Genomic DNA, 27,962 nt, shown 5'->3' with positions numbered 1-27,962 from the left:
TCCCCCCCCCCCCCCCCGTGTGTGACGCTCATCTTGATATATCATATATAAAAGTCTCAGGCAAAAGGAGCGAAAACGCAGTTCCTTTTTACAGTTTTATTCGGAATTATTTAACCCCTTTAATGCCGTCCTTTTTCGTTTTTGCATTTTCATTTTTCACTCCCCACCTTCAAAAAATAGCTTTTTTATTTTTCCATGTACAGAGCTGTGTGACGGCTTATTTTCTGCATAACAAATTGCTCTTCATAGTGATGGTATTTAATATTCCATGCCGTGTACTGGGAAGCGGGAAAAAATTCCAAATGCAATGAAATTGGTAAAAAAACGCATTTTTGCCGTTTTCTTGTCACAGCTTTCACTGTGCGCACCAAATGACAGGTCTACTTTATTCTTTGTATAGGTTTTATATAGGTTATATATTTGTATAGGTTTTATAATGTTTTCATACATTTAAAAAAAAATTAAAACCTCCTGTACAATTTTTTGGGGGGATTTTGCCATCTTCTGGCGCTAATAACTTTTTATACTTTGGTGCATGGAGCTGTGGGGGGTGTCGTTTTTTGCGGATTTTGATGACGTTTACAATGTTATCATTTTTAGGACTGTACGACCCTTTATCACTTTTTATATAATTTTAAATTTTTTTTTAAATTGCAAAAAAGTGCCATTTTCGACTTTGGGCGCTATTTTCTGTCATGGGGTTAAACGCAGTGAAAAACCGTTATCATATTTTTATAGACATTTTCGAACGCGGCGATACCTGATGTGTTTATGATTTTTACTGTTTATTTATAGTTATATCAGGGGGGTGATTTGAATTTTTAGTTTTTTTTATTATAATTTTTTTTTTTAAAACTTTTGTTTTATTTTTATTTCTACTATTTTTCAGACTCCCTAGGGTACTTTAACCCTAGGTTGTCTGTATGATCCTATCATATACTGCCATACTACAATCTGATTGCACATTGTAATGAATAGGTTAACCCGAAGATGCCTCCGGTCTTTGGAAGACCCAAAGCTACCATGGCGACGGATTGCAGCTCCCTGATGACGTCACGCCGACGGCGATCAGTCGGAAGACACCCGTGCTGGTACCGATTGCGGGTGTTTCCAGTAAGCCTTTGCTGTAATATGCGGCAAAGAGTTACCGGCTATGGAGAGGGCTCAGCCCGCACATGTCAATAAGGGGTTAATGTGTATTTGTATGTACAGGCGGTCCCCTACTTAAGAACACTCGACTTACATACGACCCCTAGTTACAAACGGACCTCTGGATGTTGGTAATTTATTGTACTTTAGTCCTAGGCTACAATAATCAGCTGTAACAGTTATCACAGGTGTCTGTAATGAAGCTTTAGTGTTACTCCTGGTTCTTATGACAACCCAACATTTTTAAAATCCAATTGTTACTGAAATATGACTGGAGTTACAATTATAAAATATACAGGGGAGTGCCTGTATTTATTCATACATATGTGAGGTGTGTGTGTGTTTTTTTACTTTATGTGCCCCCCATGAGCTCAAAAAAGACCCCATGGGTCATTTTCACTTTTAAATTTCCCCTTTAACTGGGGCATCTACAAGAGCCCCGTCACCAGGGGAAACAACCCCCCATGGGGCTAATGTAAGATCAGGCCCAGCAGCTCTGAGATCACGTGATCGCCGGGTCTGGACCCAGTGGCTGTGCCGACTTTTCAGCAACTTCAGTGTAATGCAGTAAAGAAAGAAGAAGGCAGAAGCGGGAATGAGCCCATTTTAAATTCTCCCCAGGGTCTCGGGGTGTGCCTGTCTCCCATCCACTATACTATGAACGGCCTGTGGGATCGGGCCACCGTACGGTAAGTTTACACGGACACGGCCAAGACGCAGCCAGGAAACCTGCCACCACTTATCTACATATTAATCCCTCCCCGACTTGCGCCGTACTAGATGGGGGCGCATGGATCTATCAGCACATTGTAATGAATGAGGTGGAAAATCCCCATATACTGCCATACTGCAGTATGTCAGTATATGATAGGATCAATCAGACAACCTAGGGTTAAAGTATCCTAGGGAGTCTGAAAAATAGTAAAAGTAAAAATAAAAAAAAGTAAAAAAAAAAAAAGTATAATAAAAAAACCTAAAAATTCAAATCACCCCCCTTCCCCTAGAACAGATAGAAATATTAAAAGTAAAAACCATAAACATATTAGATATCACCGTGTCCGAAAATGCCCGATCAAAATATAATAACAGTTTTTACTGCGTTTTACCCCATAACAGAAAATAGCGCCCAAAGTTGAAAATGGCACTTTTTTGCCAATTTGAAAAATATATAAAAAAATCACTAAAAAGTGATCAAAAGGTCGTACAGTCCTAAAAATGATAGCAGTGAAAACGCAATCGCAAAAAATGACACCACCCACAGCTCCGTACACCAAAGTATGAAAAGGTTATTGGCGCCAGAAGACGGCAAAATTAAAAAAAAAAAAAATTGTACTGGAAGTTTTAATTTCTGTAAATGTATGAAAACATTATAAAACCTATACAAATTTGTTATCCCGGTAATCGTACCGACCCAAAGAATAAAGTAGACCTGTCATTTGGGGTGCACAGTGAAAGCTGTAAAATCCAAGCCCACAAGAAAACAGTGCAAATGCGTTTTTTCACCATTTTCATTGCATTTGGAATTTTTTTCCTGCTTCCCAGTACACGGCATGGAATATTAAATACCGAGGAAGTGTAATTTGTTACGCAGAAAACAAGCCCTCACACGGCTCTTTATATAGGAAAATAAAAAAGTTATAGATTTTTGAAGGTGGGGAGTGAAAAATGGAAGTGAAAAAAACTAAAAAGGGCCAAGTCGTCAAGGGGTTAAGGTAGATCAGGTGGTAAGTGCCTCTATTGTACACGAGGATAGCCCTTTTAAGGGCTGCAAATGCGAATGCGCAGGCCCGCAGCTGCACGGTCACTGCTCCGAAGCCGGGGCTACCGCGCTTGGGCAGAACTCCACTTGGTGGATGATGGCGCACAGCTCCTCGTAGCTGGGTAAGTGGATCAAAGAGGCTACAGGGGCGTGGAGTAGCTGTGCCGTGTAGCCTCAGCTCCGGCTCACCCATGCCTATGTATGTGTGCCGAATAAAAAGCTTTTTTTTTTTCCAGTAGTAGATTTTGGTTGATAGGTTTTGCGTTTATTAATGGAAAAAAAAAACTAAAATTTGCTAAATTTTATGAGAAATTTGCCATTTTTAAAATTCATTAAAAATTACCAGAAAAAAACCCTATTGACTCAAGTATAAGCCTCGGCTGGGAAAGTGGTCAGTGGTGGCCACTAATGACATCATGGTTGTGCGGTGGCCGGGCCACGCGCACAGACCTGTTGCTGACCTGGAGCCGGCGTTGGCGCACAGGAAGAAAGAAGAGGAGCTGCCTGGGGCATCGGAATGGTGAGTTTATATACCCGAGTATAATCCGAGTGGGGATCCGAGAGAGACCCCCCCCCCCCAACATGTGGACGATACTTGTTGTATGGGGTCACAGCGAGCCGCAGAAGGTCATTTTTTTGCCGCGTGGAGGAGTAGAAAAGCAACAATTATGTAAGTGATTTTTTATTTTATTTTTTTTTGGGTGTTCACTGTATAGCAGTGGTTCTCAACCTTTGTAATGCTGTGACCCCGCAATACAGTTACTCATGTTGCGGTGACCCCAAACCATGTGATTTGCAGTAACAACACAATAGAATAGAGGCTCCAAAGGCTGAAGACACAAGTGGCGTTTTTAGGCCGTTTTTCTAAAATTGCGCAATTAAAAACGGACAAAAACGCATGCGTTTTCAAAAAAAGGATGCGTTTTTAACGATGTGAAAACACACTAACTAAAAACGCCACGTGTGTCTTCTTTAGATGACCCCTGTGTTTTGGTTGTTCGACCCCTGCTGGGGTCACGACCCACAGGTTGAGAACCACTGCTGTATAGCCTAATCTTATTTTTATCCTATGGGTCACTATGATGACAGGGATACCATCCTTTTTTCTTACGTTTTACTAAATTTCTCACAATAAAACCTAATATAGTGAAAAATCTATAGTTTTTGCATCGCCGTCTTCCAAGTGGTAGAACACTTTTACTTATTTTTGCCTACGGACCTGGTTGCTGTAGTCCTTTGTACCAGTATCATTGTGGAGAAGATATGGCTCCACCCACAGCTCCGTACACCGAAGTATGAAAAAGTTATTAGCGCCAGAAGACGGCATAAAAAAAAAAAAAAAAAATTTGTACGGGAGGTTTTAATTTTTGGAAATGTATGAAAACATTATAAAACCTTTACAAATGTCTTATCCCTGTGATCGCACCGACCCAAAGAATAAAGTAGACCTGTCATTTGGGGCGCACAGCGAGAGTTGTAAAATCCAAGCCCACAAGAAAACGGTGCAAATGCACTTATGCGTTTTTCCACTAATTTCCCGCTTCCCAGTACACGACATGGAATATTAAATACCGTCACTATGAAGTGCAATTTGTTACACAGAAAACAAGCCCTCGCACAGCTCTGTACGTGTAAAAAAAAAAAAAAAAAGATAGAAAGATTTTTGATGGTGGGAAGTCAAAAATGGAAATGAAAAAAAAAAAAGGGTCAGGTCTTTAAAGGGTTAATGACCATGCATTTCATGGAAAACACATATGCGTTTTGGGTAAAGCCCCTCCCACTTGCGTTTTGGGTACGTAAACGAGAGAAACACACCACGTGGGAATCCACCCTGAGGCTGGTGCTACACGTGGCGCATTGTCTGCGCTTGCAAGCGCAAACAAAGCCGCGCCCACCGGGACGGGCCTCGACCGGCGGCTCGTTCCCCCGGTAGGCCCGGCTTTGTCTGCGTTTGCAAGCGCAGACAATGCGCCACGTGTGGCACCAGCCTGAGGGCGCTTTCACACCATGAATTGCGGTTTTTAGTGTGTTTTTGACGCATTCCACTTGCTTCAGCCTTGATCACGCGCTGAGGTTATATTGCGTTTTAGCAGATGCAGTGGAAACGCAATGTAACCTCAGCATGTGATCATGGTTGAAGTCTTTGAAATAGGTCAAAAACGCATAAAAGAACCCCGTAACGCATCGTGTGAACGCGCCCTCGGGGTACGCGCACACGTTGTGTTTGTGGGCATAATACAGACGCCACGTGTGCCCATTTTTATCCCTTTTTATGTTTTGCGTTTACTTTTTTCTCTGCCACTTTCGAAAGGAGATGATTAGCAATTTTAGGTTTTTATAATTTTATCTTTAGAAGCTTCTGCTTATCATAGAGACATATCTGCGACACAAGCAATGCTTACCAGATGCATCATTCCTAAGGGCGCGTTCACACAGCGCGGCCAAAGCTCATTTTTTGTGCACATAAGGTATGACTGTATTTCTATGTAAAACTGTGGCAAAACTGCATCATTTTGCGAAAAAACACTGTGGCAAAAGTAACAAATATTATACAGATACCCACATGTAATCTGAGAGTCCATACTGCGACATGTAGTGAACACTCCATACTGCAGCAACTGTAAACTATACATGGAGAAAACATTGTTTAGACTACCCCCATGTATTGGAAATGGAATCGTCTCATTAGAACACAGCCCTCATAGAGGACGCAAGGAATGTGCAGTAGTAGGGGTGTGACCGTTTACCACAAAGGCACGAATTAGCCGAGTTCCATCCACAGAGAAGTTAATGGTTTCGCCCATTGTTCGACCATTCGAAGTTATTTTAACTCCCCTCAATGAACTAAAAAAAGGAACAGTCCAACTAGTTCAAACTTACAGCGCGGGAAGCAACCAATGTGCTGTAATAGGGGTGAAAGTAGTTTACTGCGCTCTAAATAAATTGGTTCAGTTCACTTTATCAAACTGCATGAAGTAGCTATGAAGTGTTCCCTTCCTGTCTACACTCTGCACACGTTACCAGGATCACGTTGTGCCCCGTGCAAATAAAAAGTATTTGAGGGTAAACTTTCCCCTTTTTACTAAAAAAAGAAGCGTCCAGTTAGGGCACAACCCCTGCGGAGGACTCGCCCATTGTGCTGTAATAGGGGTGTGAGAGCTCGTGGCGTGACGCAGCGATTAGTAGCGGTGTAAACAGGTAAAGTGGCCGCAGGGGTGACTAGATTGTGGCCTACATTTATTTTGGATAGTTTAATGTGATTTGGGAGAATATAGAGAAGTTTTATCAGGATTCCTGAAAAGCGGATATTTGATATTGGAAGGTACATTTTTCCACATTAAAATCCAGTGTGTGCGTTACATACAAGTCACTATTTAAGGCTGCGTTCACACCATGCGGTTGGATTACGTTTGTTAATGTAATCCAATTGGGACAGGGCGGGACACAACCTGATCGTATACGCATTTACAGTGAAAGATATGCGATCGCTAACAGGCACCCAGTGTTTCGCATTATTTACGTGGAAAACAACGAGTACTCGCTTCTGATCGCGTGTGTTTAATTGTAAACGCATATGCAATAATCGGGATGAGCCCAGAGAGGCACCTGTTTAGAAATGCAATCCATCCAGAATGTATGAAAGCGGGGTGAAGCCACACATGGCGTTTTGAATCTGTTTTTGGACCGTTTTTTAAGCAAAACGCATGCTTTTTGCTTGAAAACGGGACAAAAAAATTCAAAACTGTTTCAAAATGGGTTCAAAACGCCATGTGTGGCATCACCCTTAGGGCGCGTTCACACGTTGCGTTTTGACCTGCGTTTTCATTGCGTTTGAAACGCATATACAACAGCTGAGGAGAGGTGATTTGCCTAATTACATCACTGTTAACGTTTCCGTTTACAAAACGCATCGTAAACGCGATGTTAGCATATGCGATCGACCTGAGCCCCGCCCCCTTGGCGCTAGCATCGCTTTATGAAAGCGACACTAGCGGAACGGGTGAACGCGCCCTAGGGCCGGTGGCACAGGTGACGTTTTGAACCCGTTTTTGGGTCGTTTTTAAGCAGCCCGTTAAAAAAACGCATGCATTTTTGACTGGTTTTACCAATTATCTTAGTTAAAACGGGTCAAAAACACATGCGTTTCTAAAACACGACTACTAAAACTGGTTCAAAACGCCACGTGTGCCGCTGGCCTAAGGGCACGTTTTTTATTTTTTTTTTTGGGTGTGTTTTAGGGTGATGCCACACATGGCGTTTTTAAACCGTTTTGGTCCGTTTTTAAGCAATCCGTTAAAAAACGCATCCGTTTATAAAAAACGCATCCGTTTATGACAGCTTTTCCGAATGTGCGCAATTAAAATTAAAAAACGCATACGTTTCCAAAAAACGCATGCGTTTTGCACACATACGTTTTTTAACGGACAGCTTAAAAACGGACCAAAAACGGTTTCAAAACACCATGTGTGGCATCACCCGTAAACACAATCCGAGGCTCCAACCGTGATCACATATTAGGGTAAAATTGCGTTTCCATTGGGTTTGCTTTATGCGATAGAAACGCAATGTTACCTCCACATGTAATCACAGTTGGAGCCTCGGATTGCATTCATCCGATTTTTTTTTTATAAACGCATCACAACAGCTGAGAAGAGGAGATTTGCCTAATTACATCGCTGTCAACATTGGGTTTAGCGCTATGTGTGACCGTATCCTTACAAAAAACATGCGTTAAAGCAATGTTACCGTATGTGTTAACTCTTGGGTTTTGTAAACGCAATACTAACAACAATGTAATTAGGCAAATTTCTTCTCCGCTGTTGTGTGAAAATGCATGGATTAGCGCAAACAAAACGCAACGTGTGAACGCAGCCTCAAGCAGGTGCAGGTCCACTTGCTGGTCTGATGTGTGAAGATCCGGATGTAGAAGTCAATGTTCTGTAGTTTAAGGGTGATGGCACACTTGGAGTTTTGAACGCGTTTTTGGCCCGTTTTTAAGCAGTCCATCAAAAAAAAAACTGCGTTTGGGCCGAGGACCGCCCACTGTGTGCTAGCGGAACGTATGACCGCGGTCTTACTTTTGCCAATCCTGGCTCTTCTTGACCCACTAGGTATTGGAGATGCCGGAAGGACCCACAGTGCGGCGCTTCTTCTCCCGCGTCTCCCCCTTTGTGGGGCAGCAGGTGGTGAAGGTCGGCGGCAGCACCAAGCAGATCGTCCTGCAGGATTTGATGGGGCGATGGATTCAGGACTGTCAGGTAACGTGATGTGAATTTTAAACCTTTTAAGGACCATTTTTGCTTTTTTTTTTTTAACATTTTCACTCCTATGCCTAACACTGGTAATTTGGTCACACCTGCTGATAGGTTTCCTTTTGTGATAACCTTGATTTAATGTTGATGTTTCCCCATGAACCTGGTTGGATTCTCTGCGATTATGGTCTTAGGGTCTCCCCTCTTGTATCTCCAGGTACATGGCAAGAACATCTACATAGGATTTGGATGCAGCACAACACATAAAGCCACAGCTCCCTATGCCCAGGAATCGGAAGATGTGGGCACCGCTGAGGAGCAAAGCCTGAATGACCCCCCTCCCAGTGAAGCGACCACCAATGACCTCAGCTCTGGTTCTGGATGCAGGTGGCTGCGCTTCCATTTTGGGATGTTTGGGAGCGTTAGAGTCAACGAGATGGCCCGTGCCAAGCAAGGGAACAAAAAGGGAGACTGGAGAGACCCCACCCCAAGGTACAATGGAGCAGATTCCTAGAATTAGGTCATGGGAATCTGGGTGGGGGGGTTTGGATTAAAGGAACTTGTCACCAGGGACCTTATTTTCACGAGATGGTTACAGAAGCCCATTACAGCTCCAAAGAGGTCTCTGCCTTTTCTGTGCATTTGCATTATAAAATAATTGTGTTTTAATTTGCCTTTCACCCCGACAGAACCATGTTCTGAGTCCCAGGGGTTGGGCTTTGGTTTGGATGCATTTAAAAAACAACATGGGACTGGTCTGTGCTGCAGACTCCTCAGCTCTCAGCCCCCACCTTTGTGCTCCTGTGCAGCTCCTGATGAGGTCCCTGATGACAGGTTCGTTTTAAAACTAGAAATCCGACATTAACGGCTGCGGCCACACAATAATAATAAACCTTTATTCATGTGGTCCAGCCATTCTTCATAAGGGAACAGAATAAAAATAATGTAATAAATTAATAATGCTGCTTGAACCATCCATCAGCCAAGGTAAATGTGACTGCGGAGAAGCCTGGAGCTTTGTATCTGCTGTTTGCTGGATTACTGACGGGAGGAGGACACAGGATGGGTTAGTAAAATGAGAGATAAAGTTTCATGCATTTAGGTAATGTGATAGGTTGCCTAAGAGATGGGTTTGAAGCTTTGGAAGATGGGTATTAGTCCGGAGAAGGTCATTCCAGAGAATAGATGCAGCTCAGGAGAAGTCTTGGAGATGTTAATGAGATGTTTGTATTAAGGAAGAGATTAATCTAACATCACTGGCAGATCAAAGAGAGAGCACAGGTTAGGGGTTAGACTGAGATGAGAGATAGGGAGGTGCAGCATTGCGCAGAGCTTTGTGGATGAGGGTGATTATTTTAAACCTTAATGAGAAGGAGACAACCAGTTCAGTGACTGGACCAGACTGGAGGAAGCCATGTGATGTTTGGTTTGGTAGACGAGTCTGCTGCATTAAGAATAGATTGTAGAGGAGAGAGTTTAGTGAGTGGTAGAGCTATTAGTAGGAAGTCGCAGTAGTCTAGGTGACAGTGAATCAGAGCAACAATTAGGGTTTTAGGGGTTTCCATTGTGAAATTTGCGGATTCTGGAGATGTTTCTGACATGCATGTGGCAAGAGCCAACAAGAGATTGATTATGTAGGGAAAAGTAGAGGTCGGGGTCCAGGACAACCCTAAGACAGCGGCGTTATGGTGATCCCACAGACCGAGATGGAGAGGTTAGGGTTGGGTCGGTTAGTAGATGGTGGAAAGACAAGAAGTTCTGGTTTGGAGAGACTACTTTTCAAAAAGAGAGAGGACATGATGTTAGAGACGGCAGTCACTTGGGTTTTACAGTAATGCAGGGGTGATATGTGCAGAAGTTTATACTGTAGTTGGGTTTCATCAACATAAAGATGATACTGAAATGATACTGAATGTTTACATAGTGTTTACGTAGTGTTTACATAGTGTTATTTTATGCAATGTAAACCCTGTGGGGTAGATTTATGAAAAGTGTCAATTATCTTTCGGTCCTGCTCTTCTACACTACTTGTGTCTTTCCAGGTTAATTCTTCACTTCTCCGGTGGTAAGTTCCTTGTGTTCTACAACTGTCGGATACTGGAATGTTCCTCCCCGGACGGGGACCCCGCTACTGATATCCTGTCGCCAGAGTTTGATAAGGAAAGGGCTCTACGTGCACTGGCAGCCCCCAGACCGGTCTGTATTATTCTGATGGATCAGCGCCACTTCTCAGGAGTAGGTAAGGAAATCTGTGAATCATGATAAACTGTCCCTTAGGGTGATTTGGGACACTAAACTACCCACAGGTCCTTATGGTCTGGAACTTTAGTGTCCCAAATAGCCCTGTTTTAGCTTTAATAGTCGGTGGTGAGAAAAACGGAACCAAAATGGAGCAGGTCCATGAGTATACCTCCCTCTCTCTACAGGAAACATCATCAAGAATGAGGTTATGTTTCTGGCTGGCGTCCACCCCCTCTCGCTGGGCTCCCTACTACCCACCCAGACCCTGCGTACACTCCTCAAGCACGCCATATGCTACACAGCCCGGTGGTTACAGTGCAAGATACAGGGAGAGCCGGTGCGCTACCACATCTACATGAACGAGGAGTGCGACAAGGGGCACAAGGTGCTCAAACAGGAAATCGGACCGGAGGGTGGGCTGAAGAGACTTACCTGGTATTGCCCTGTGTGTCAGGAGCGTGTACCGACCAAAGAACATGTGTAATCCTGCACACAATGTGCCCTACAGATTCTTGTGCATAGGGGGCAGTATTACAGGAGTTCTATTGTTGTACATATTAGTAAAGTTGTAAGTAGAATTTTCCCGTTCTGTGTCAGGTTATGGGAGAACAACCTCAAAATAGTCTAATATCAGACCCTGTTATACACTTACGTTATATGTAAGTGGATTAGATGTGACAGATACTATGATCATGGTAATATGGCTAATCCAAGCAGATACATGAAAAAAATGTGTGTAATTTTTACATACATAAATTCTATGAGAAAAATAGTGTTCTGAAGACGAGCCCTATTCTTGTGACAGGGGCCCTCCGATACATAAGTAACCATGTAATGCAGATCATAGAAGGTTTATTCTGTCCCCATGTACATGTAAAGGGATCCATCATAGGTGATGGCTCCAGTTGGGAGCATTGACTATGAACAAAATTAGTCAATATTTTTTTGTTTGTTTTTTTGGTCTCTAGAGTACAGGACTACCGTATTTTAATTTATTTTTCACTTTAATAAAAGTTAAAGCACAATCATTATGGAGTGTCTAAAATATTTGTAGGGAGGTTCACAAAAATCTGACACAAAGTATAACTTGACTTCTTCACCGTCCAAAGAAACACATACGTGATCGGGCCAAGGCGCACACCTGTACCCTAGCGTTGTGTTTATGAAGTACGTGTCATCGCACCCTAAGCAAAACTGGCGGCCATGAGAAATTGCTCCACTGCAAAGCAGTTTTGGTAACATTGACCAGTTTTTCAGGGAATTTGTCTTGTACACTATTGCGCATTTAACTTGCATGGACTGATAGGTTGCAGGTATTTGTTGGGAGTAGCAGTTGCCCATAGCAACCAGACAGCACATTTATTTCCTGGCCCTTCAATGCGGTGACTTGTTGCCCGTTTTTGGTCCGTTTTTAAGCAGTCCGTAAAAAAAATGTATGCGTTTTTTGAAACCGCATCCGTTTTTGACAAGTTTTACCAATTATCTTACTTAAAACTGGTCAAAAACGCATGCGTTTTTGGACGGACTGCTTAAAAACGGACCAAAAACGGGTTCAAAACGCCATGTGTGGTATCACCCATAGGCAATGGTTTCCCATTGTGCCATTTTCTCTCACACTGCGTCCACACTTATCATTAATTTATAAAATATGAAAATATACAGAGGCGGCCGCCATTTTTATAATTTATGGTGGTATGGTTAAACAAACTTGTATGGTTGTGTCAGGTTATAGACTTGTGCCATTATTTCTACACAAAATTTGGACGCATAGGACAGCCATGAGGTAAAAATGATTTAACCTGTATTTGAGTCAGATATTATCTGTTGTAATATAATTTTTAATGGGTTGGCCCCTCTTTTTTTTAGCACAAAACATCCAAGTTTTCGTCAATAAATTAGTTCCCGCTTCACTATTAATTTAATTTACATATGAGCCATTATAGTGACATAAACAAGGAATGCTGGGACTTGTAGTTCAAAACCCGCTTGACAAGATTCACAGGGCGGATAATAAACTACATATCCCGGCATGCCCCAGGCTACAGTGACAGAATATGTGGCTCTCCGGAATTTCATCGTTTCATGAAACAGATTAGCTCCTCCTACATCTCTGATGGAATTTACGTCAGATACCATACTTAGCCAATCACCTTCTAGCGCGATGCGTCACCCCAGCAACAGGTTTTCCCTTATTGGTTGGCGCTCTCTGGTACGAGGGACTTGTAACCAATCGTAGGCGTCAGTCCACCATGGAGCTGCGCCGCTATTGGTCGAGAATGACAGGTGAGGCGGAGCTTACGGTAAACAGCTGCGGAGTATAGCGGGACGTGTTGTGATGCTGTAGCCGACGATCGCGCATCATCCGCCGCGGCCATGGAGTTCCTGAGGTCGCTGGGGCACCCGGAGGAGATCTACAACCTGTTCAGGTTCAAGCTGGGCGGCTGTCGGGCTGTGATGCCCAAGCTGGAGCGGGTAAGGGCTCAGCCATAGAGGAGGATATCCCGGTATAGACTTGTCAGCCGTGGCCCAGGTGAGGGATGAGTTGTCCTCTCTAGAATTCTCTCTTTTATGAAATATTACCCCTTTACCTATAAAAAACAAATAAATCTACAAAGTCATGTGACAATGAGCAGAGACGAGTCAAATTTTACCAGAGATGAGTCATGTTAAGAGGCTGCGGGATAGAATACCCCTATCTTCTGTTCCATAGCATCTAGAAACATGGTACTGGTGTCATATTAAAGATAACAATTTGATCTCTACAGAACCAGTGATACAGGCAGGTAAAATAAAACAAGAATCCAACTTCCTGGACATCCAGTTCAGAACCACAAGTCTGATGTGATCTGAGAGATTATTATCTTTAATACAACACCAGAAGCATGTCCAGGTAGCACAGAACCAAACCTGTATTCGCGTTCCCCATGCAGACTCAATTTGACTCATCTCGGGTAAATATGACTCTTCTCTGCTCATTTCGGATCACTTTGAAGGTAATATTTGAGAGGTAAATGGGTGAGATGTGACATAAAAGGGAACACTAGAAAGGACATTTCCTCCCCGTCCTGAGGGGAAAGTAGTTTGATGAGGTAAAATCTGGTGACAGATAAAAGCAAAGATAATTATCTATTTATTAAGTGCTCTGGAGGCCGCAAACATTTTTGTCACAAAAATTAAAGGGATTTTACAGAGTTGGATTGTTATCCCCTCACCGCGGGAGAGGGGGAGCAGCAGGTGGGTCTCCATTCACTGTCTATGGGAAGGGTGGGAGATACCTGAGCGCTGTGCTCTGGCGCCTGGATCACCTTCAAAGACAGTAAGGGTCCTGCTGCTACATTCACTGTCTATGGGAGGGGTGGGAGATACCTGAGCGCTGTGCTCTGGCGCCTGCATCACCTTCAAAGACAGTAAGGGTCCTGCTGCTACATTCACTGTCTATGGGAGGGGTGGGAGATACCTGAGTGCTGTGCTCCGGTACCTGCATCACCTTCATAGACGGTGAGTGTCCTTCCGCTCCATTCACTGTCTATGGCAGGGGTGGGAGATACCTGAGCGCTGTGCTCCGGTACCTGCATCACCTTCATAGACGGTGAGTGTCCTTCCGCTCCATTCACTGTCTATGGCAGGGGTGGGAGATACCTGAGCGCTGTGCTCCGGTACCTGCATCACCTTCATAGACGGTGAGTGTCCTTCCGCTCCATTCACTGTCTATGGGAGGGGTGGGAAGTGCCGAGGGCATTTTCAATACTCCTCTGGTATTGAATGGAGCAGCAGGACCCCTTGTTGTGGTGGGTGATGGTCCCAGCAGTTGGACCCCCAATGATGAGGAGATAAGTCAGACCTAGTACAACCCCTTTAAGTGTTTACTCCTATCCACAAGATGCAGCAGTGGGGTCCTATAGAAGGTGTATTGGGTAGCGCTACCCATGTGAGACCCCTGTGATCGCGGGAGGACCCCAGGGGTCAGTTCATATCAGATTTTCATTTAGTATTTTCTAGTTTTGGGAATAACAGAAGTCGGGATGGATCCGGAATCTCCATTATTTTATAGCCTCCAGAGGGGACGTCCACGTGACGGAAACACAATGTCACCTCCACATGGCATCACGGAGGGAACCTTTGGAGCGCGTTCAAAAAAACACAACATGTGAAGCACCTGGAAACTTGTGGGCGGGGGGGGGGCTAGAATCTTATCTTAGAGGGTGATGTATCTGGCATAAAAGTCTCACTAAAAGGTGCAAATGCTTATTAAGAAATCCAGGAAATTGCGAAATCAGGATGGGATTGTGAAATGTCCTTTCTAAAAACTCCTCCAAAGTCAGGAAAATATGACTCCTGAAATGAGTCAAGTTTAGTGGTCGCAGGGGGAGTGTCACTTCAGAAGCCTGTAGCTTCCGTTCTATAGCACCTAGAAACACCCTGCTGGTGTCATATTAAAGATCAGAATCTCATCTTTCAGATCACACCTGGCTTCCAGCAGGAACTGGATCTTTATCTACAGCTGCCATTTCCTGGGTGTTTTTTCACGTTCAGTTTTTCAGACGCAGTATTTGGAGCCAAAGGGCGCGTTCACACAATGCGTTTTTTGTTGTTGCCAAATCCAGTAGGAACGCAATATAACCTCAGCATGTGATCAACGCTCATGTCTTTGGAATGGGTCAAAAATGTGACGCAACACATGGTGTGCAGCCCAAAGGCTGCAATCGCACGAGGCGTTAACGCGTGCGTTTTGAAACACATCCGAACAGATGAGAGGAGATTTGCTTAATTGCATTGCAGTCAACAACATGTGCACTAAACAAATGTGTTAACACAATGTTAACATCGATAGTGCATGTGTATGTTAACGTTTGTGTTAACATTGGGTTAAACATGCCTTTATAAGGTGCAGTCACATGGTGCGTTACATTTTCACAACTGCTTACACTTCCAGAAATTAAGAAAAACGGATTCTAGGATCTATAGAACTGAAGACGGGGCCCCTAGGGCCCAGTGTCACAGTGACGCACGTGATGATTTTTCTGCGTTTTTTTGTTGCGATTTCGAACGCATTGAAAGCACATGGGTTTTTCAAATGTTTGCTTGCGTTTGCGCTATTACATACGCAATGCTTGACGTGCGGCAATTGCACGCAACTGTGTCTTTCGGAATTTGTAAAAACGCAGTGTTTTGGCCTGCGTTTTCATCGCGTTTGAAACGCATTACAACAGCTGAGGAGAGGTGATTTCCCTGATTACATTACTGTTAACATTTACATCTACAAAACGCGTTGTAAACATTGTGTTAACGTATATGTTAACAACAGGTTAACACATGTGTTTTGTTAATGCATGTGTTAACACAGCGTTAACAAATTTAAACAGTCATGTAATTAGACAAATCCCCTCTCCTCAGCTCTTATAATGCATTTCAAACGCAATGAAAACGCAGGCCAAAACGCAACGTGTGAACGCGTCCTGAGTGTCTCGGATGTTTGGGTGGCTTCGACCATGTTCTCGTGTTTCGTTTACATCACATTTACACTCTGTTAATCATGTTTAATGCAATGTTAACACAATGTAAAGACAATATTACTGCAATGTGAATGCGGGGATGAATATTTGGGGCTATTATAGCAGCCGGTCCCTGGAGATGATCCCCTTTATAATCTCCGGCACCAGATGTGATATAACGATCCAGTCTGCCAGGAGGTTCCCGCAGGTCGGAGGTGCCACGTGTCCTCCTGCCTCCGGTGCTACACGTGGGCTGCATGGACTGTCCCTTTAAGAGATTTTGGGAGACACATTAGGGGTTAACAGGGAGCACTCCAGGCCCGGCCCTCTGAGAGAGACCATGAAAACATTGCAGGAGGGCGGGTGCGGGCGAGGTGGGTGTGCTGCTGCTTGTTTGTTGTGAGGAGCACCCATGCAGGGTGCTGTGGCTATGCCAGGCTGCAGGGGCTCTGTGTGTCCCCTCTGGTGCCCGCTCTGTGCCCTTGGGTGATCGCTCTGCACTCGGGAGAAAGTTCCCCTTAAATTTTGGCTCATGGCCAGCGTCAACTGCAAAGTGGCCGTGTCCCTGTTCAAGCGGACGCTGAGCCTGGGCCCCGCGCAGAAGCCCGGGGGGCAGCGGGCCCTACTGACGGTCAGCAGGCTGCAGGAGAGGGGGCTGCGGGAGGGCCGCACCGTGCACAAGTGCTTCACACCCCACAACCAGCCGCTGTGCAGGATTCACTCTGTTACTCTGCCCCGACAGGACTCCATGAGCGACAGCCTGCAGACCTGCTACAAGTACCTGAACCAGACCAGCAGGAGCTTCGCCGCCGTCATCCAGGCCCTGGACGGGGAGCTCAGGTGGGTCCCACATCAGGAACAGCGCCGCCCCTGTCTAGTGGCTGTATCTGGTATTGCAACTGAGCTTCATTAAAATATATAACTGAACTGTAATACCACACACAACCTGCGGATAGAGGTGGCGCTGTTTCTGTCATCATATCCAACCCCTCTAATGATGTATAGTGACTAAATACAATTTCTTTAATCTGTTATCCTTATAATATGGAAAATCAGATATAAAATATAACAATTTTTTTGAAGTTATGTATTAAGGGAACAAGATCTTTATGTACTGTAAAATTCCTTAGATCCGTCATCATGTGCGCTGGATTAGCAGATATTCTGGATTATCGGACAGTCTGATAATGACCTACTATTAATAAACTGTACAAGGCTTAATCTGCAGAACAATTCTGGATTATTGGACGGACAAAGTAACAGGTTCTATAGTGACAATACTGAACGGCTCATATTCAAAATATAATTTTAATTCCTTTAATCTGGCATCCTACGTGCTGGATTATCGAATAAACTGGATTATTCGGAGGTCATGTAATCAATTTTGGTTGTAGTAAACCTATAGTGAGTCTACTGAAGGATCCGCCATAGAGCGGTGATTTCTATATTCTATTGGTGGTGGATTAACAAATATTCTGGATTATTGGACAGGTTGTATAGTAAAAGTGTTTACATATTATTATTATTATTATTATTATTATATATTTTATTTTTTTTAAAAAATTTTTTTTTATATTATTTAAAATTATGTTTACTTTTTAGTACTTTTTAAAAAAATATTTGACATTATTTTTATCTTTAAATTTTATTAAATTTTTGGATTATTGGATGCCAGATTACAGGGAATTTCCTCTAATATGTATAAAGTGAATATGAGATAATGGGTGACACTGGGGGCAGTGTATAGTGTCACCGTAGTCCCTGTGGGGGTTGGAGTCGGACATATTGGATTATTCCCATATGGCTGGTGGGGGAGGGGGGGGGACCGCCCTGTATCGCATCTGGTCCTATAAGTCATGCTGGGACTTGTAGTTTTACAGCAGCTATCAGTCCGCACCCCCTCTATAGATCAAGATGTCTCTGCCCCCGATTACTGGAAGAAGGGTCTTCTATGATCCCTCCATGGTCAGATGAATAGCAGTTTGTTAGGGGATCTGTCGATAAAGTTAATACAAGTGACTGCCGGGGGGGGGGGGGGGGGGGTGGTAGTTATAGAGGATGGAGAAGACCCGATGTTATAAATGCCCTCTGGACGTACTGATATTATATAGGGGGAGATTTATCATAAGTGTCTTAGAGCTGAACTGTTCTAGTTGCCTATAGCAACCAATCAGAGCTCAGCTTTCATTTTCCCACAGCTGTTTATAAAATTAAAGCTGAGCTCTGATTGGCTTCCATGGGCAACTAGAACAGTTTTAGCTCAGAAACTTGATGATAAATCTCCCTGTATATGTGTATATACACACAAGGTATACAGCCAAGGGGGAACACATTCATAGGCACCACAGTGCCCCTAGTGGTAGAGGTATAGCTTACCAATCGTGAGGTCCATAGTGGTCACACCCCGTGCTCTGCCCATATACCTAGTGCACTATAATGGTGTCATTTCCCACCCACCAGGACAAGCGGTGACCCCTGTGCATCCGATATAGATCCCCTCATCCTCTCCGGGCGGACGGAGCGTCTGTCACAATCCATGTGACCAGGGGGCAGATCACGTGTGTACAGAATAACGGATTTGGAAATCGCCTGTATACCAGTCCTCCCCCTCCCCCGGGGCATACACTGTTTTCTCAGGATCCCTGCCAGATATTTGGGAAAGTTTTGACAGCTGCAGCTTTATGTCCTTAATGTGACGCGATGGAAGGAGACGCACAGAGTCCTCCATGTCTCCCTACACATCGCTGATCTATAGGGTGTGAGATAGGGAGGATTCACCATGGATCCAAATCTTCTCCTGCATGGGGGCAACATTACAGGGGTCACAGGGTCAGTCATATCTTACTGACCTTAGGGATACAACCAACATCATGACAACGGGGGCTCTTATTACTCTCAAACTGAGCAGCTACTTGTACATGAAGAGTTTCCTCCTCTCTCCTCATGGGCTGTAGTTCCCGGTATTACTCCTCTTCTCGTGGCCTGTAGTTCCCGGCCTTCCTCCCTGCTCCTCTCTCCCCGTGGCATGGAGCTCCCGGCCTTGCTCCTCTCTCCCCGTGGCATGGAGCTCCCGGCCTTGCTCCTCTCTCCCCGTGGCATGGAGCTCCCGGCCTTGCTCCTCTCTCCCCGTGGCATGGAGCTCCCGGCCTTGCTCCTCTCTCCCCGTGGCATGGAGCTCCCGGCCTTGCTCCTCTCTCCCCGTGGCATGGAGCTCCCGGCCTTGCTCCTCTCTCCCCGTGGCATGGAGCTCCCGGCCTTGCTCCTCTCCCCCCGTGGCATGGAGCTCCCGGCCTTGCTCCTCTCCCCCCGTGGCATGGAGCTCCCGGCCTTGCTCCTCTCTCCCCGTGGCATGGAGCTCCCGGCCTTGCTCCTCTCTCCCCGTGGCATGGAGCTCCCGGCCTTGCTCCTCTCTCCCCGTGGCATGGAGCTCCCGGCCTTGCTCCTCTCTCCCCGTGGCATGGAGCTCCCGGCCTTGCTCCTCTCTCCCCGTGGCATGGAGCTCCCGGCCTTGCTCCTCTCTCCCCGTGGCATGGAGCTCCCGGCCTTGCTCCTCTCTCCCCGTGGCATGGAGCTCCCGGCCTTGCTCCTCTCTCCCCGTGGCATGGAGCTCCCGGCCTTGCTCCTCTCTCCCCGTGGCATGGAGCTCCCGGCCTTGCTCCTCTCTCCCCGTGGCATGGAGCTCCCGGCCTTGCTCCTCTCTCCCCGTGGCATGGAGCTCCCGGCCTTGCTCCTCTCTCCCCGTGGCATGGAGCTCCCGGCCTTGCTCCTCTCTCCCCGTGGCATGGAGCTCCCGGCCTTGCTCCTCTCTCCCCGTGGCATGGAGCTCCCGGCCTTGCTCCTCTCCCCCCGTGGCATGGAGCTCCCGGCCTTGCTCCTCTCCCCCCGTGGCATGGAGCTCCCGGCCTTGCTCCTCTCTCCCCGTGGCATGGAGCTCCCGGCCTTGCTCCTCTCTCCCCGTGGCATGGAGCTCCCGGCCTTGCTCCTCTCTCCCCGTGGCATGGAGCTCTCCGTGGCCTGAACCTTTCGTCTTGCCCCGGTAACTTCTGGATGGTCCAGATTATTGATCTCTGTATCTCGGGGAATGGAAAAGTCCTTGGCGCTGGTAACAATCGCGCTCAGTCTTATTATCTCCCTCTCTCTTAATCCGGGCCAGACTTTAATTCCAACCGGTGGGGGAGGGGGTGTTTACAGCTCGTTACATGGCAGGACAAAATGCATCATTACAGAGTAATCAGAGGGCTGGCAGCGGCCGTGCCCCCTGGTTACACCTCATTACAGAGTAATCAGAGGGCTGGCAGCGCCCGTGCCCCCTGGTTACACCTCATTACAGAGTAATCAGAGGGCTGGCAGCGCCCGTGCCGCTGGTAACACATCAGGTGCACCCTTGGCTTATGGGTTTTAGAGGACCTAGAAAATCCACCATGTACAGGACACCGGCTGTAGACCACCGGGTAGTTCACCGTCTGCAGGAGACCCTGGACCCAAGGATGCAATGACCTCTGAATTCTATTATTGTGCCCCCTGCTTTGTGCCCCCCACACCCATAAATGCTGCGTCTAGATGCCGGAGATGATACGTTTCTGATCACCGCCTGTCCTTTCCTCGCAGACATGCCGTGTGCATCTTCTACCTGGTGCTCCGAGCTCTGGACACGGTGGAGGATGACATGACCATCAACCTGGAGACCAAGATCCCCATGCTGCACAACTTCCACACCTTCCTGTACCAGGCCGACTGGAGGTTCACCGAGAGCAAGGAGAAGGATCGCCAGGTCCTGGAGGACTTCCCCACGGTAAGACTGAGAGGTCTGGTATCCAGAGACGCCATACAACGCCGACATAACTGCACCATCTAGCACCTGCAGCGTACCAGAACCTACAGGGAGACCTCCCCAAAACATCAAAATCCATCCTGATAACCAAGGGACATTACACATAGAACCACACACCGGGACTGTGGTATCTTCTTATATGTGCTATCCATTCCCTCCTTCCTTCTAACATCAACTTTTATAATATTGCTCATGAGCCTGAAGGGCTTTTTGAGGTGTTACCCCAGGGTGCAGCTTCACATGCTGTTACATTCTCCTTGCACAGAATAACAGCCTGTGAATCTGTAGAAGTAAAGGGCTCCGGTGACCACACAGGAGCCCCTCAGGCTCATTGGCATAATTGTAAAAGTTGATTTTAGAAGGAAGGAGACCATGGGCAACACATATAAGCAGATTATATGGTTCCTGGATCTATGAGTAAGTGTCTTCAGTTTATTGTGATGGATTTTTGTAGTAGATTCCGTGTGTACAGTACGATACGGTGGGCAATGAGTCCATTTAAGTGGATGGATGTATTGCCCAATGAAGTCCATGTTGCCGTATGCTACCCGTGCCAAAACCGTACAATATGGGTAGCATACAGCCAAAAAAGGGGCCTTATTCTGGAGCTCAGACTATACTGCGGATGTCCATCACGGTGTGTGTACCCGCCCCCCCCCCCCCCCCCCCTACCCGTGACCCAGACATCTGACCATCTGTATAACTTACAGATCGGGGTCTCCTGATTGCTCTTCTAGATTTCCCTGGAGTTCAGGAACCTGGCGACCGTCTACCAGCAAGTGATCGCCGACATCTGCCACAAGATGGGGGTGGGAATGGCCGAGTTCCTGGAGAAGCAGGTGGAATCTCTCCTGGAGTGGGATAAGGTAGGAGACTCCCCCAAAATATCTTATGCTGCTCTAATTCATCTAAAATGTTTGGTCGTTGTGTGTACACAGCTCCGATGCAAAGCTATGCATCTCCATAGTAGTAACCAGGGAACATATAATACAACATTACTAATACTGATTAGTGGGGCCTCTCTAATGAATGGGGTGACCGCTCAAGCCTGTGCACTACTGCTCCACCTACTCTATATGAGACTGCTGGATATTGCTGAGCGCTGTGCTATGTATCTATAGCCAAAGACTGTGAATGGAGCAGCAGGGCACATGCTTAAAGGGGTTGTCCGGGGTTTGAAAAAACATCTTTCTTCCAAAAAACGCTGCACCTGACCATTGCTTTTGCTGGTATCGCAACTCCGCTCTATTCATCTCATTGCAACTGGGATGCAATAGTGGCACAAACCACGGTCAGATGTGGCGCTGTTTTTGGAAGATGGTGCACAATCCACTTATGTGGGGAATCGGAACCCTTGTCACCAGTGGGTGTCCCAGTAGCCCGCATAAACTGTACATAGGGGATGGCATGTAAAAGAAATCTCCCATCAGAATCCATCCTGATAAACCAGGGACACTTACTCATAGATCCAGGCCCCGGGACTGAGGTATCTTCTTATATTTCTTATCCGTAGTCTTCTTTGTTCTAAAATCAACTTTTAACATTATTCTAAGCCAGAAGGGCTTTGGTGGGTGTTACCAGACCCCCTCCGTGCTGCCGCTTCACAGGCTATCACAGTGAGCAGAACATGTCTTGCCCAATCCCACTGCAGGAAACCTTTAGCCCCTCAACTAGCACAGTTGGTGGAAAAATAAAAAGTTTCCGGCTTTGGGAATGTAGCGATGCAAAAACTAATGTTTTTTAATAAATATTTTGGATTGTGCATTTTTTTTGCTTTAGGGACAAGTATTGTATTGGGATTGGACATTGAGGGGCTTTCTGCAGGGTCGTTCACCAATGACTGATACGCGGCCCCTGTACCCATGAAATGTTTGACCTGGTGTAAACCCCGGGGTAGAGAAGCCAAAAGCAGGCTGCTTCTTACTTTGTAGTGGCCAGAAGTTGTAACTACAGGTGCGGCTCCTCTGGATGTAAATGGGAACAAGCCTGTAATTGCAGCATCCAGCCACTATAGAGACAATGGAGCCATAGGTCAGTGTTCTGTATTCATGTTACAGAACCTGGGACCGGAGAACATGGACTGCGATTGGTTAGGAAGCGGCTTTATGTGTGATCTGATGCTGAAGGGGTTCATATTGACTTGCGCCTCCATTGCTGTGTCTTCTCAGTACTGTCACTACGTGGCGGGATTAGTGGGAATCGGTCTGTCGCGGCTGTTCTCTGCCTCAGAACTGGAAGACGCCATCGTGGGTGAGGATACGAGACTCTCCAACTCCATGGGACTCTTCCTGCAGAAAACCAACATCATCCGGGATTACCTGGAGGACCAGCTGGAGGGCCGGGAGTTCTGGCCTAGAGAGGTGAGTACAGGCTGACACCCCAAATAATTCTGGGGGTGATCAAGATCCAACTCTGCCCTCATTGTGCCGCCATCAGGTGTGGAGCAAATACGGCAAGAAACTGTCAGACTTGGCCAAGGCGGAGAACATTGTGCCGGCCGTGCAGTGTCTGAACGAGCTGGTGACCAACGCCCTGCAGCATGTCCCCGACGTCCTGCTCTACCTGTCCCGGCTCCGCAACCAGAGCGTGTTCAACTTCTGCGCCATCCCACAGGTGAGTCATCCAGCGAGGCACCAAATACAGGCCAAGATGACCCATAGAAGGGAACGGAGGGGAGGTCAAACCCCCTGCCTCGTTGTGTATCAGGAACTTCAAGGGGATACAAAGGGGTCACATCATATATCGGTCACGACCTTGAGGGGTTACAGCATATTTTAGGAACTTCACGGGATACACAAGGGTCACATCATATATCGGTCACAACCTTGAGGGGATACACAAGGGTCACATCATATATCGGTCATGACCTTCAGGGCCTACGCAGGGTTACATCATATATCAGGAACTTCATGGGAGACATGGGGTCACATCATATATAGGGGTCACTTCAGGGGATACGCAGGGTCATGACCTTCAGGCCACACCTACTTCTAGCATTACATAGTAAAAGCTGTGTAAGTTCTTGCTGTCTCAGGAGTAAGACCTCCCCATTGTATCCTCAGGTCATGGCGATCGCCACCCTGGCCGCCTGTTACAACAACCAGCAGGTATTTAAGGGGGTGGTGAAGATCCGCAAGGGACAGGCGGTGACACTGATGATGGACGCCACCAACATCCAGGCGGTCAGAGCCATCATGTACCAGTATGTGAACGAGGTAAGTGTATGTGTTGCCTTCCGCATGATCTCGCTATCCGGGAGCCTCTGTGTGGTGCTGTTATTCCTCCTAGACATTTGTGAATACATTGACAAGCAGGTGGGTGTTTCCTGCACCAGTCAGAGCCGGCATTGTGTTGGTCTATAGGGGCAGTCCCCGGGTTACATACAAGAAAGGGAGTGTATGTGTGCACTTGGGTAGGATCTAACTGATACCTCTGAGTTACGGATCCTGTAGGGGTTCATCTGTAACTCGGATCACCATAAGTCTGGCAATGCCATATAGGGGACACCCCTGATTAGCGGAGAATATTTTGACCCAATTCAGTTATACATTTCTGTATTGATATCCCCTGTTATTTTGCCCACCATTAATAATGGAAGTGTAACAATATTCGTCTATGGAGGACCCTGTTCCAGAATCCTATATAGTCAAAAATTGGGTGTGGGGGGAGTGTGGGATTCTGATCAAATCCACCAGAAAGAAAGCTGATATTGTATGTATACAGAATGGGAGCGGACCCCCCTGTATACCTGGAGGGCTCTGCTGTGTGCAGTTTATGGGATGGACATTTTGCCTTACATGCAGTTGCCTATAGGGGGCACTAAACTTTTTTTTTTTTTTTTCATGCTTGGGAGGGACATCACAGATAAATACAAGGATGTACTTTCATCAATCTTTTCAGTCATTTATACTTTACCTTTTCCGTCAGATCTACCAGAAGATCCCCCTGACGGACCCCTCCTCCGGACGCACACAGAACATCGTCACCACCGTCCAGAAGCTGAGTCTGTCCAATGGCCCCCTGGTGTCCCGGAACGGCTTGTCCCCCATCTATCTGTCCTGTGCCATGCTGCTGGCCGCCCTGAGCTGGCAGTACCTGAGCACGGTCCAGGCCTCGGAGGAGGTGCACACCGGCCAGTGACCTCCATCATACATGTACCCAGCCCTCCATATGGTAGGAATCAGTAATGTGACCCCGCCTCTCCTTCTCTCAGAGGATTATGGGAAAGGACACTTCAGTTCAGTCATGGTCATAGCACTTCCCGCACATTTATCAGGCATCGTTTGACTTGGACTGATCCCTGGGGGACTCGATCTCGGAGAAACGTATCACTTCTAGGATCAACTGGACATTAGTAGGGAGTTGATTGGTGGTGGGATGATCCATTGGATTTAGTAGGGTCACTGACCGATTCAGTGATGCGGACCTTGCGTTATCTTATGTACTGGAATGTAAAGGGTTACGGTGAATGAGCCCACCCATCTCCACTGCAGATTTGGGGCTACATCCAAGTTTCGGCAGGTCATCCACTTCCGGGCTGTATGAGGACAATACAGTCCATGGGGCACTTTAAGAGACTGTGACGGGAACAGTCCTTCATCTACCGAGCGGCTGAGACAGAACCTGATGAATGTGATGACATCCTCGATCCATGGCCTCCAGTCAGAGGGCACCTCTCCTGTCCAAAATGCACCCTATGCCACGAATTGTGCAGTGTAGACACTCGTCAGGGCTTGGGAGGCATTTTACGCATTTGGAAGATTCCTTTTAACTACAACTCTCAGCGTGTCTGTCGTGCCCCACTAATGTGGATGAATTAGAATGGGGAATGGGGGGGTCAGGGTTTTATCCTTTTAACCTTGTCCTGATTATTGGGCTGCCAGACCCCACACCCAGTCAATAATTTGGGCAGATGTAACTTTGGTGACCTCTTTGGTCACATGATTGATATGAAATCCCCATCCTCCCTGATTATTGAAATGTTCTCTATTTTAAGGACTGTGGTTGTCAATTACTCCGAAAACCTCCATTCTTTTGTTAAAGCGTTCTCTATTGGCTTAAAATAAGTGGCGGAGCTTAAACCATTGTCTCTTCATGGGCAGTGATTGGTCAGAGCACAGATCTCATTGCTACCAACCCCTGCTCCTCATAGGGGGCCGTGATGGGAAACGGCCTCATATTGTGACATTGTTATACAATGTGTTAATTTTTATTAAATAAAATTAAATGGATTTGATTCCCTGCACTTTGTGCTCCGAGATATCAGATGATTCTGGATATATTATAAGTGGCTTATGATTGAGTGTAAGATCCGGTGTTTTATCTTATTTTCTTTGAAGTAGCTGAATATTTTATTGTATTATAATTACTTTAAAATAGAGAATTATCACATTTTACTGTATTTGTGCTGATGTTGGAGACGCCAGATAGTTAGACATTTCAGGGTTAACGTCTCCACATTTATTTCATTATGATCAGTACAATGTATGTTCTGTACCAGGAGGCCCCTTCTTGTCATTGTCTCCTCTCTATGGCCTTGGGGGACACCCGGGGGAAGTAGTAGCAGCACTGAGGAGTCTCCGGATAGACACATTGGGGATGACCACACATGTGCGAAAATGGCTGCGAACTGCGTGATGTCACCGGGTCTCTGGCGGACAGTAAGGACTATTGCGTGGTGTGCAACTCACATTAACCTTCCTTTTGTGTGCTGGCCGAAACATGTGGCCCGAACGATCAGAACCGACTTTTACTCCGCACATTTACTTACCCATCACTAAGATCATGCGATATCCGGCATGTGTTGCTTCGTTCAGGTCCTGCCGGAGTTCACCTTCTTATTCCCGGTGCATGTAAGTGCATTGTCTTGTGACACAGTTTGAAAGTTAAATCCCGAATTCAGTCCGAATCAGTCGGATCGTCCGACAGCCCACCTACCGATTTATGTCTTGTGAAAGCCAGCGCAGCCGCGCCAAAATCCGATCGCGAGTGACACAATCCCAGCGCAAACCCCAGTTAAATACCTGTCAAATCTGTGCAAATCCCAAAAACAACGAATAAACCGACAAAAGTGCGGCCCTTAGTAAATAAACCCCAGTATGTCAGTTCAGTCGCGGTTTATGAGCATTCGGGCCGGATGTTTCCGCTGTCACACTTGTGGGTAATCGGGCTTAGTCCTGCAGTGGGCCGTGAACAATGGATGGTGGTGATGCCCTCCAAAAGCCCCTCAATAACATCATGTATACTCGAGTATATACTTGGTTCTCGCACCCAGTGCCGTCTTCTCCCTGCATCCTGGCAGTGGGGGCACAGAAGCGTCTACGCTCTCCTGCAGTGTGCACACCATGACGTAGCGTGTAGCTGCCCGATTATGTCATAGAGAGTAGACGCGTCTCTGCCGGGGAGCTAGAAGATGAGCCCGGGAGGAGAAGGGATTAGACTGCACAGTCTTAGGGTACACCCACACAAACATAATGGGGCCCAATATGTGTGACCCCAGATGGTCGCACCATTTGACGTTCATGGCGCCCGGTCACAGTGGGGTGAGCCCTGCGCTCCTCCTCCTCTCCAGCGCTCTGACGTGTGAATGTCCCCTTATTCCCCACCAGATAAATCATATACTGGAGTCACATTAGTAGCTGGGATAGTTTACACTACTGCCGACACCCCCTTTTTTTTTTTTTTAAAAAACCGTTGAAGCCACGCCCCTTTCCTTTAACAAATCAAGAAAGTGTCCAAAACTATTTCTTGGGAGTTCTGGTGCAGAGAAGCTACATCAATCTCCCCCAATAAATGGTAACTGCTTGTACCCCTGGAAATCACATGTCACCTTAATTGTTTAAAGGGGACCAGGTATCAGGTTTTGAACTATGAACTCTTTAAAGGGATTTTCATATTATATATATATATATGGGCTCACAATCTAATCACCTACCAGTATGTTTTGGAGTATGGGAGGAAATCGGAGGACGCAGAGGAAACCCACACAAACACGGAGAGAACGTACAAACTCTTTGCAGATATTGTCCCTGGTCCATAAACCCAGGTCTCCAGTGCTGCAAAGCTGTAGTGCTAACCACTGAGTCACCGTGCTGCCCAGTTCCCCAGTGTATTGCACAATACCCCCTTCTTCCAAGTCCAACACTTCTAAGATCATTGATTAGAGTCTCCATGGTCTCCCCACCAGTCCAAAATCGAATGCAATTAGTTCATGTCAGCGCCGGCGCTCCGCTACTTGT

The 27,962-nt window shown here is 46.3% G+C and overlaps 2 protein-coding genes across 4 annotated transcripts; both read left to right on the top strand.

Annotated features, from left to right (window-relative positions):
* Nucleotides 1–5,983: 5,983 nt before the first annotated feature.
* Nucleotides 5,984–11,432, top strand: NEIL2 (nei like DNA glycosylase 2). Its single transcript, XM_072143808.1, has 5 exons — nt 5,984–6,106; nt 8,020–8,166; nt 8,378–8,652; nt 10,203–10,399; nt 10,587–11,432. The coding sequence occupies exons 2-5, from the start codon at nt 8,029–8,031 to the stop codon at nt 10,883–10,885; spliced, it is 909 nt and encodes a 302-aa protein (XP_071999909.1). The 5' UTR covers nt 5,984–6,106; nt 8,020–8,028; the 3' UTR covers nt 10,886–11,432.
* A 1,247-nt stretch (nt 11,433–12,679) lies between these two features.
* On the top strand, nt 12,680–25,969 carry FDFT1 (farnesyl-diphosphate farnesyltransferase 1). Of its 3 annotated transcripts, none has more exons than XM_072143805.1 (8): nt 12,680–12,873; nt 16,636–16,733; nt 20,502–20,685; nt 21,462–21,590; nt 22,893–23,084; nt 23,161–23,337; nt 23,787–23,939; nt 24,652–25,969. In XM_072143805.1, the coding sequence occupies exons 1-8, from the start codon at nt 12,775–12,777 to the stop codon at nt 24,862–24,864; spliced, it is 1,245 nt and encodes a 414-aa protein (XP_071999906.1). In that variant the 5' UTR covers nt 12,680–12,774; the 3' UTR covers nt 24,865–25,969. The 3 variants fall into 3 exon arrangements, with proteins under 3 accessions (XP_071999906.1, XP_071999908.1, XP_071999905.1); XM_072143807.1 differs by lacking the exon at nt 12,680–12,873 and adding an exon at nt 16,249–16,267; XM_072143804.1 differs by lacking the exon at nt 12,680–12,873 and having other exon boundaries at nt 16,281–16,733.
* Nucleotides 25,970–27,962: the final 1,993 nt, after the last annotated feature.

Source organism: Engystomops pustulosus, chromosome 3, assembly GCF_040894005.1.
Source record: "Engystomops pustulosus chromosome 3, aEngPut4.maternal, whole genome shotgun sequence".
Classification (NCBI taxonomy): Eukaryota; Metazoa; Chordata; class Amphibia; order Anura; family Leptodactylidae; genus Engystomops; species Engystomops pustulosus.
This window is presented reverse-complemented; position numbering and strand designations above follow the sequence as displayed.

What these genes read in the sequence shown, in the direction of transcription:
- FDFT1 (XM_072143804.1), top strand. Translation starts at nt 16,426, where the DNA reads ATGGCCAGCGTCAACTGCAAAGTGGCCGTGTCCCTGTTCAAGCGGACG. An exon ending in ACTTCTGCGCCATCCCACAG is followed by an intron (nt 23,338 to 23,786) that starts GTGAGTCATCCA and finishes TTGTATCCTCAG; the next exon opens with GTCATGGCGATCGCCACCCT. An exon ending in TGTACCAGTATGTGAACGAG is followed by an intron (nt 23,940 to 24,651) that starts GTAAGTGTATGT and finishes CTTTTCCGTCAG; the next exon opens with ATCTACCAGAAGATCCCCCT.
- NEIL2 (XM_072143808.1), top strand. Translation starts at nt 8,029, where the DNA reads ATGCCGGAAGGACCCACAGTGCGGCGCTTCTTCTCCCGCGTCTCCCCC. An exon ending in TGGAGAGACCCCACCCCAAG is followed by an intron (nt 8,653 to 10,202) that starts GTACAATGGAGC and finishes GTGTCTTTCCAG; the next exon opens with GTTAATTCTTCACTTCTCCG. An exon ending in GCGCCACTTCTCAGGAGTAG is followed by an intron (nt 10,400 to 10,586) that starts GTAAGGAAATCT and finishes CTCTCTCTACAG; the next exon opens with GAAACATCATCAAGAATGAG.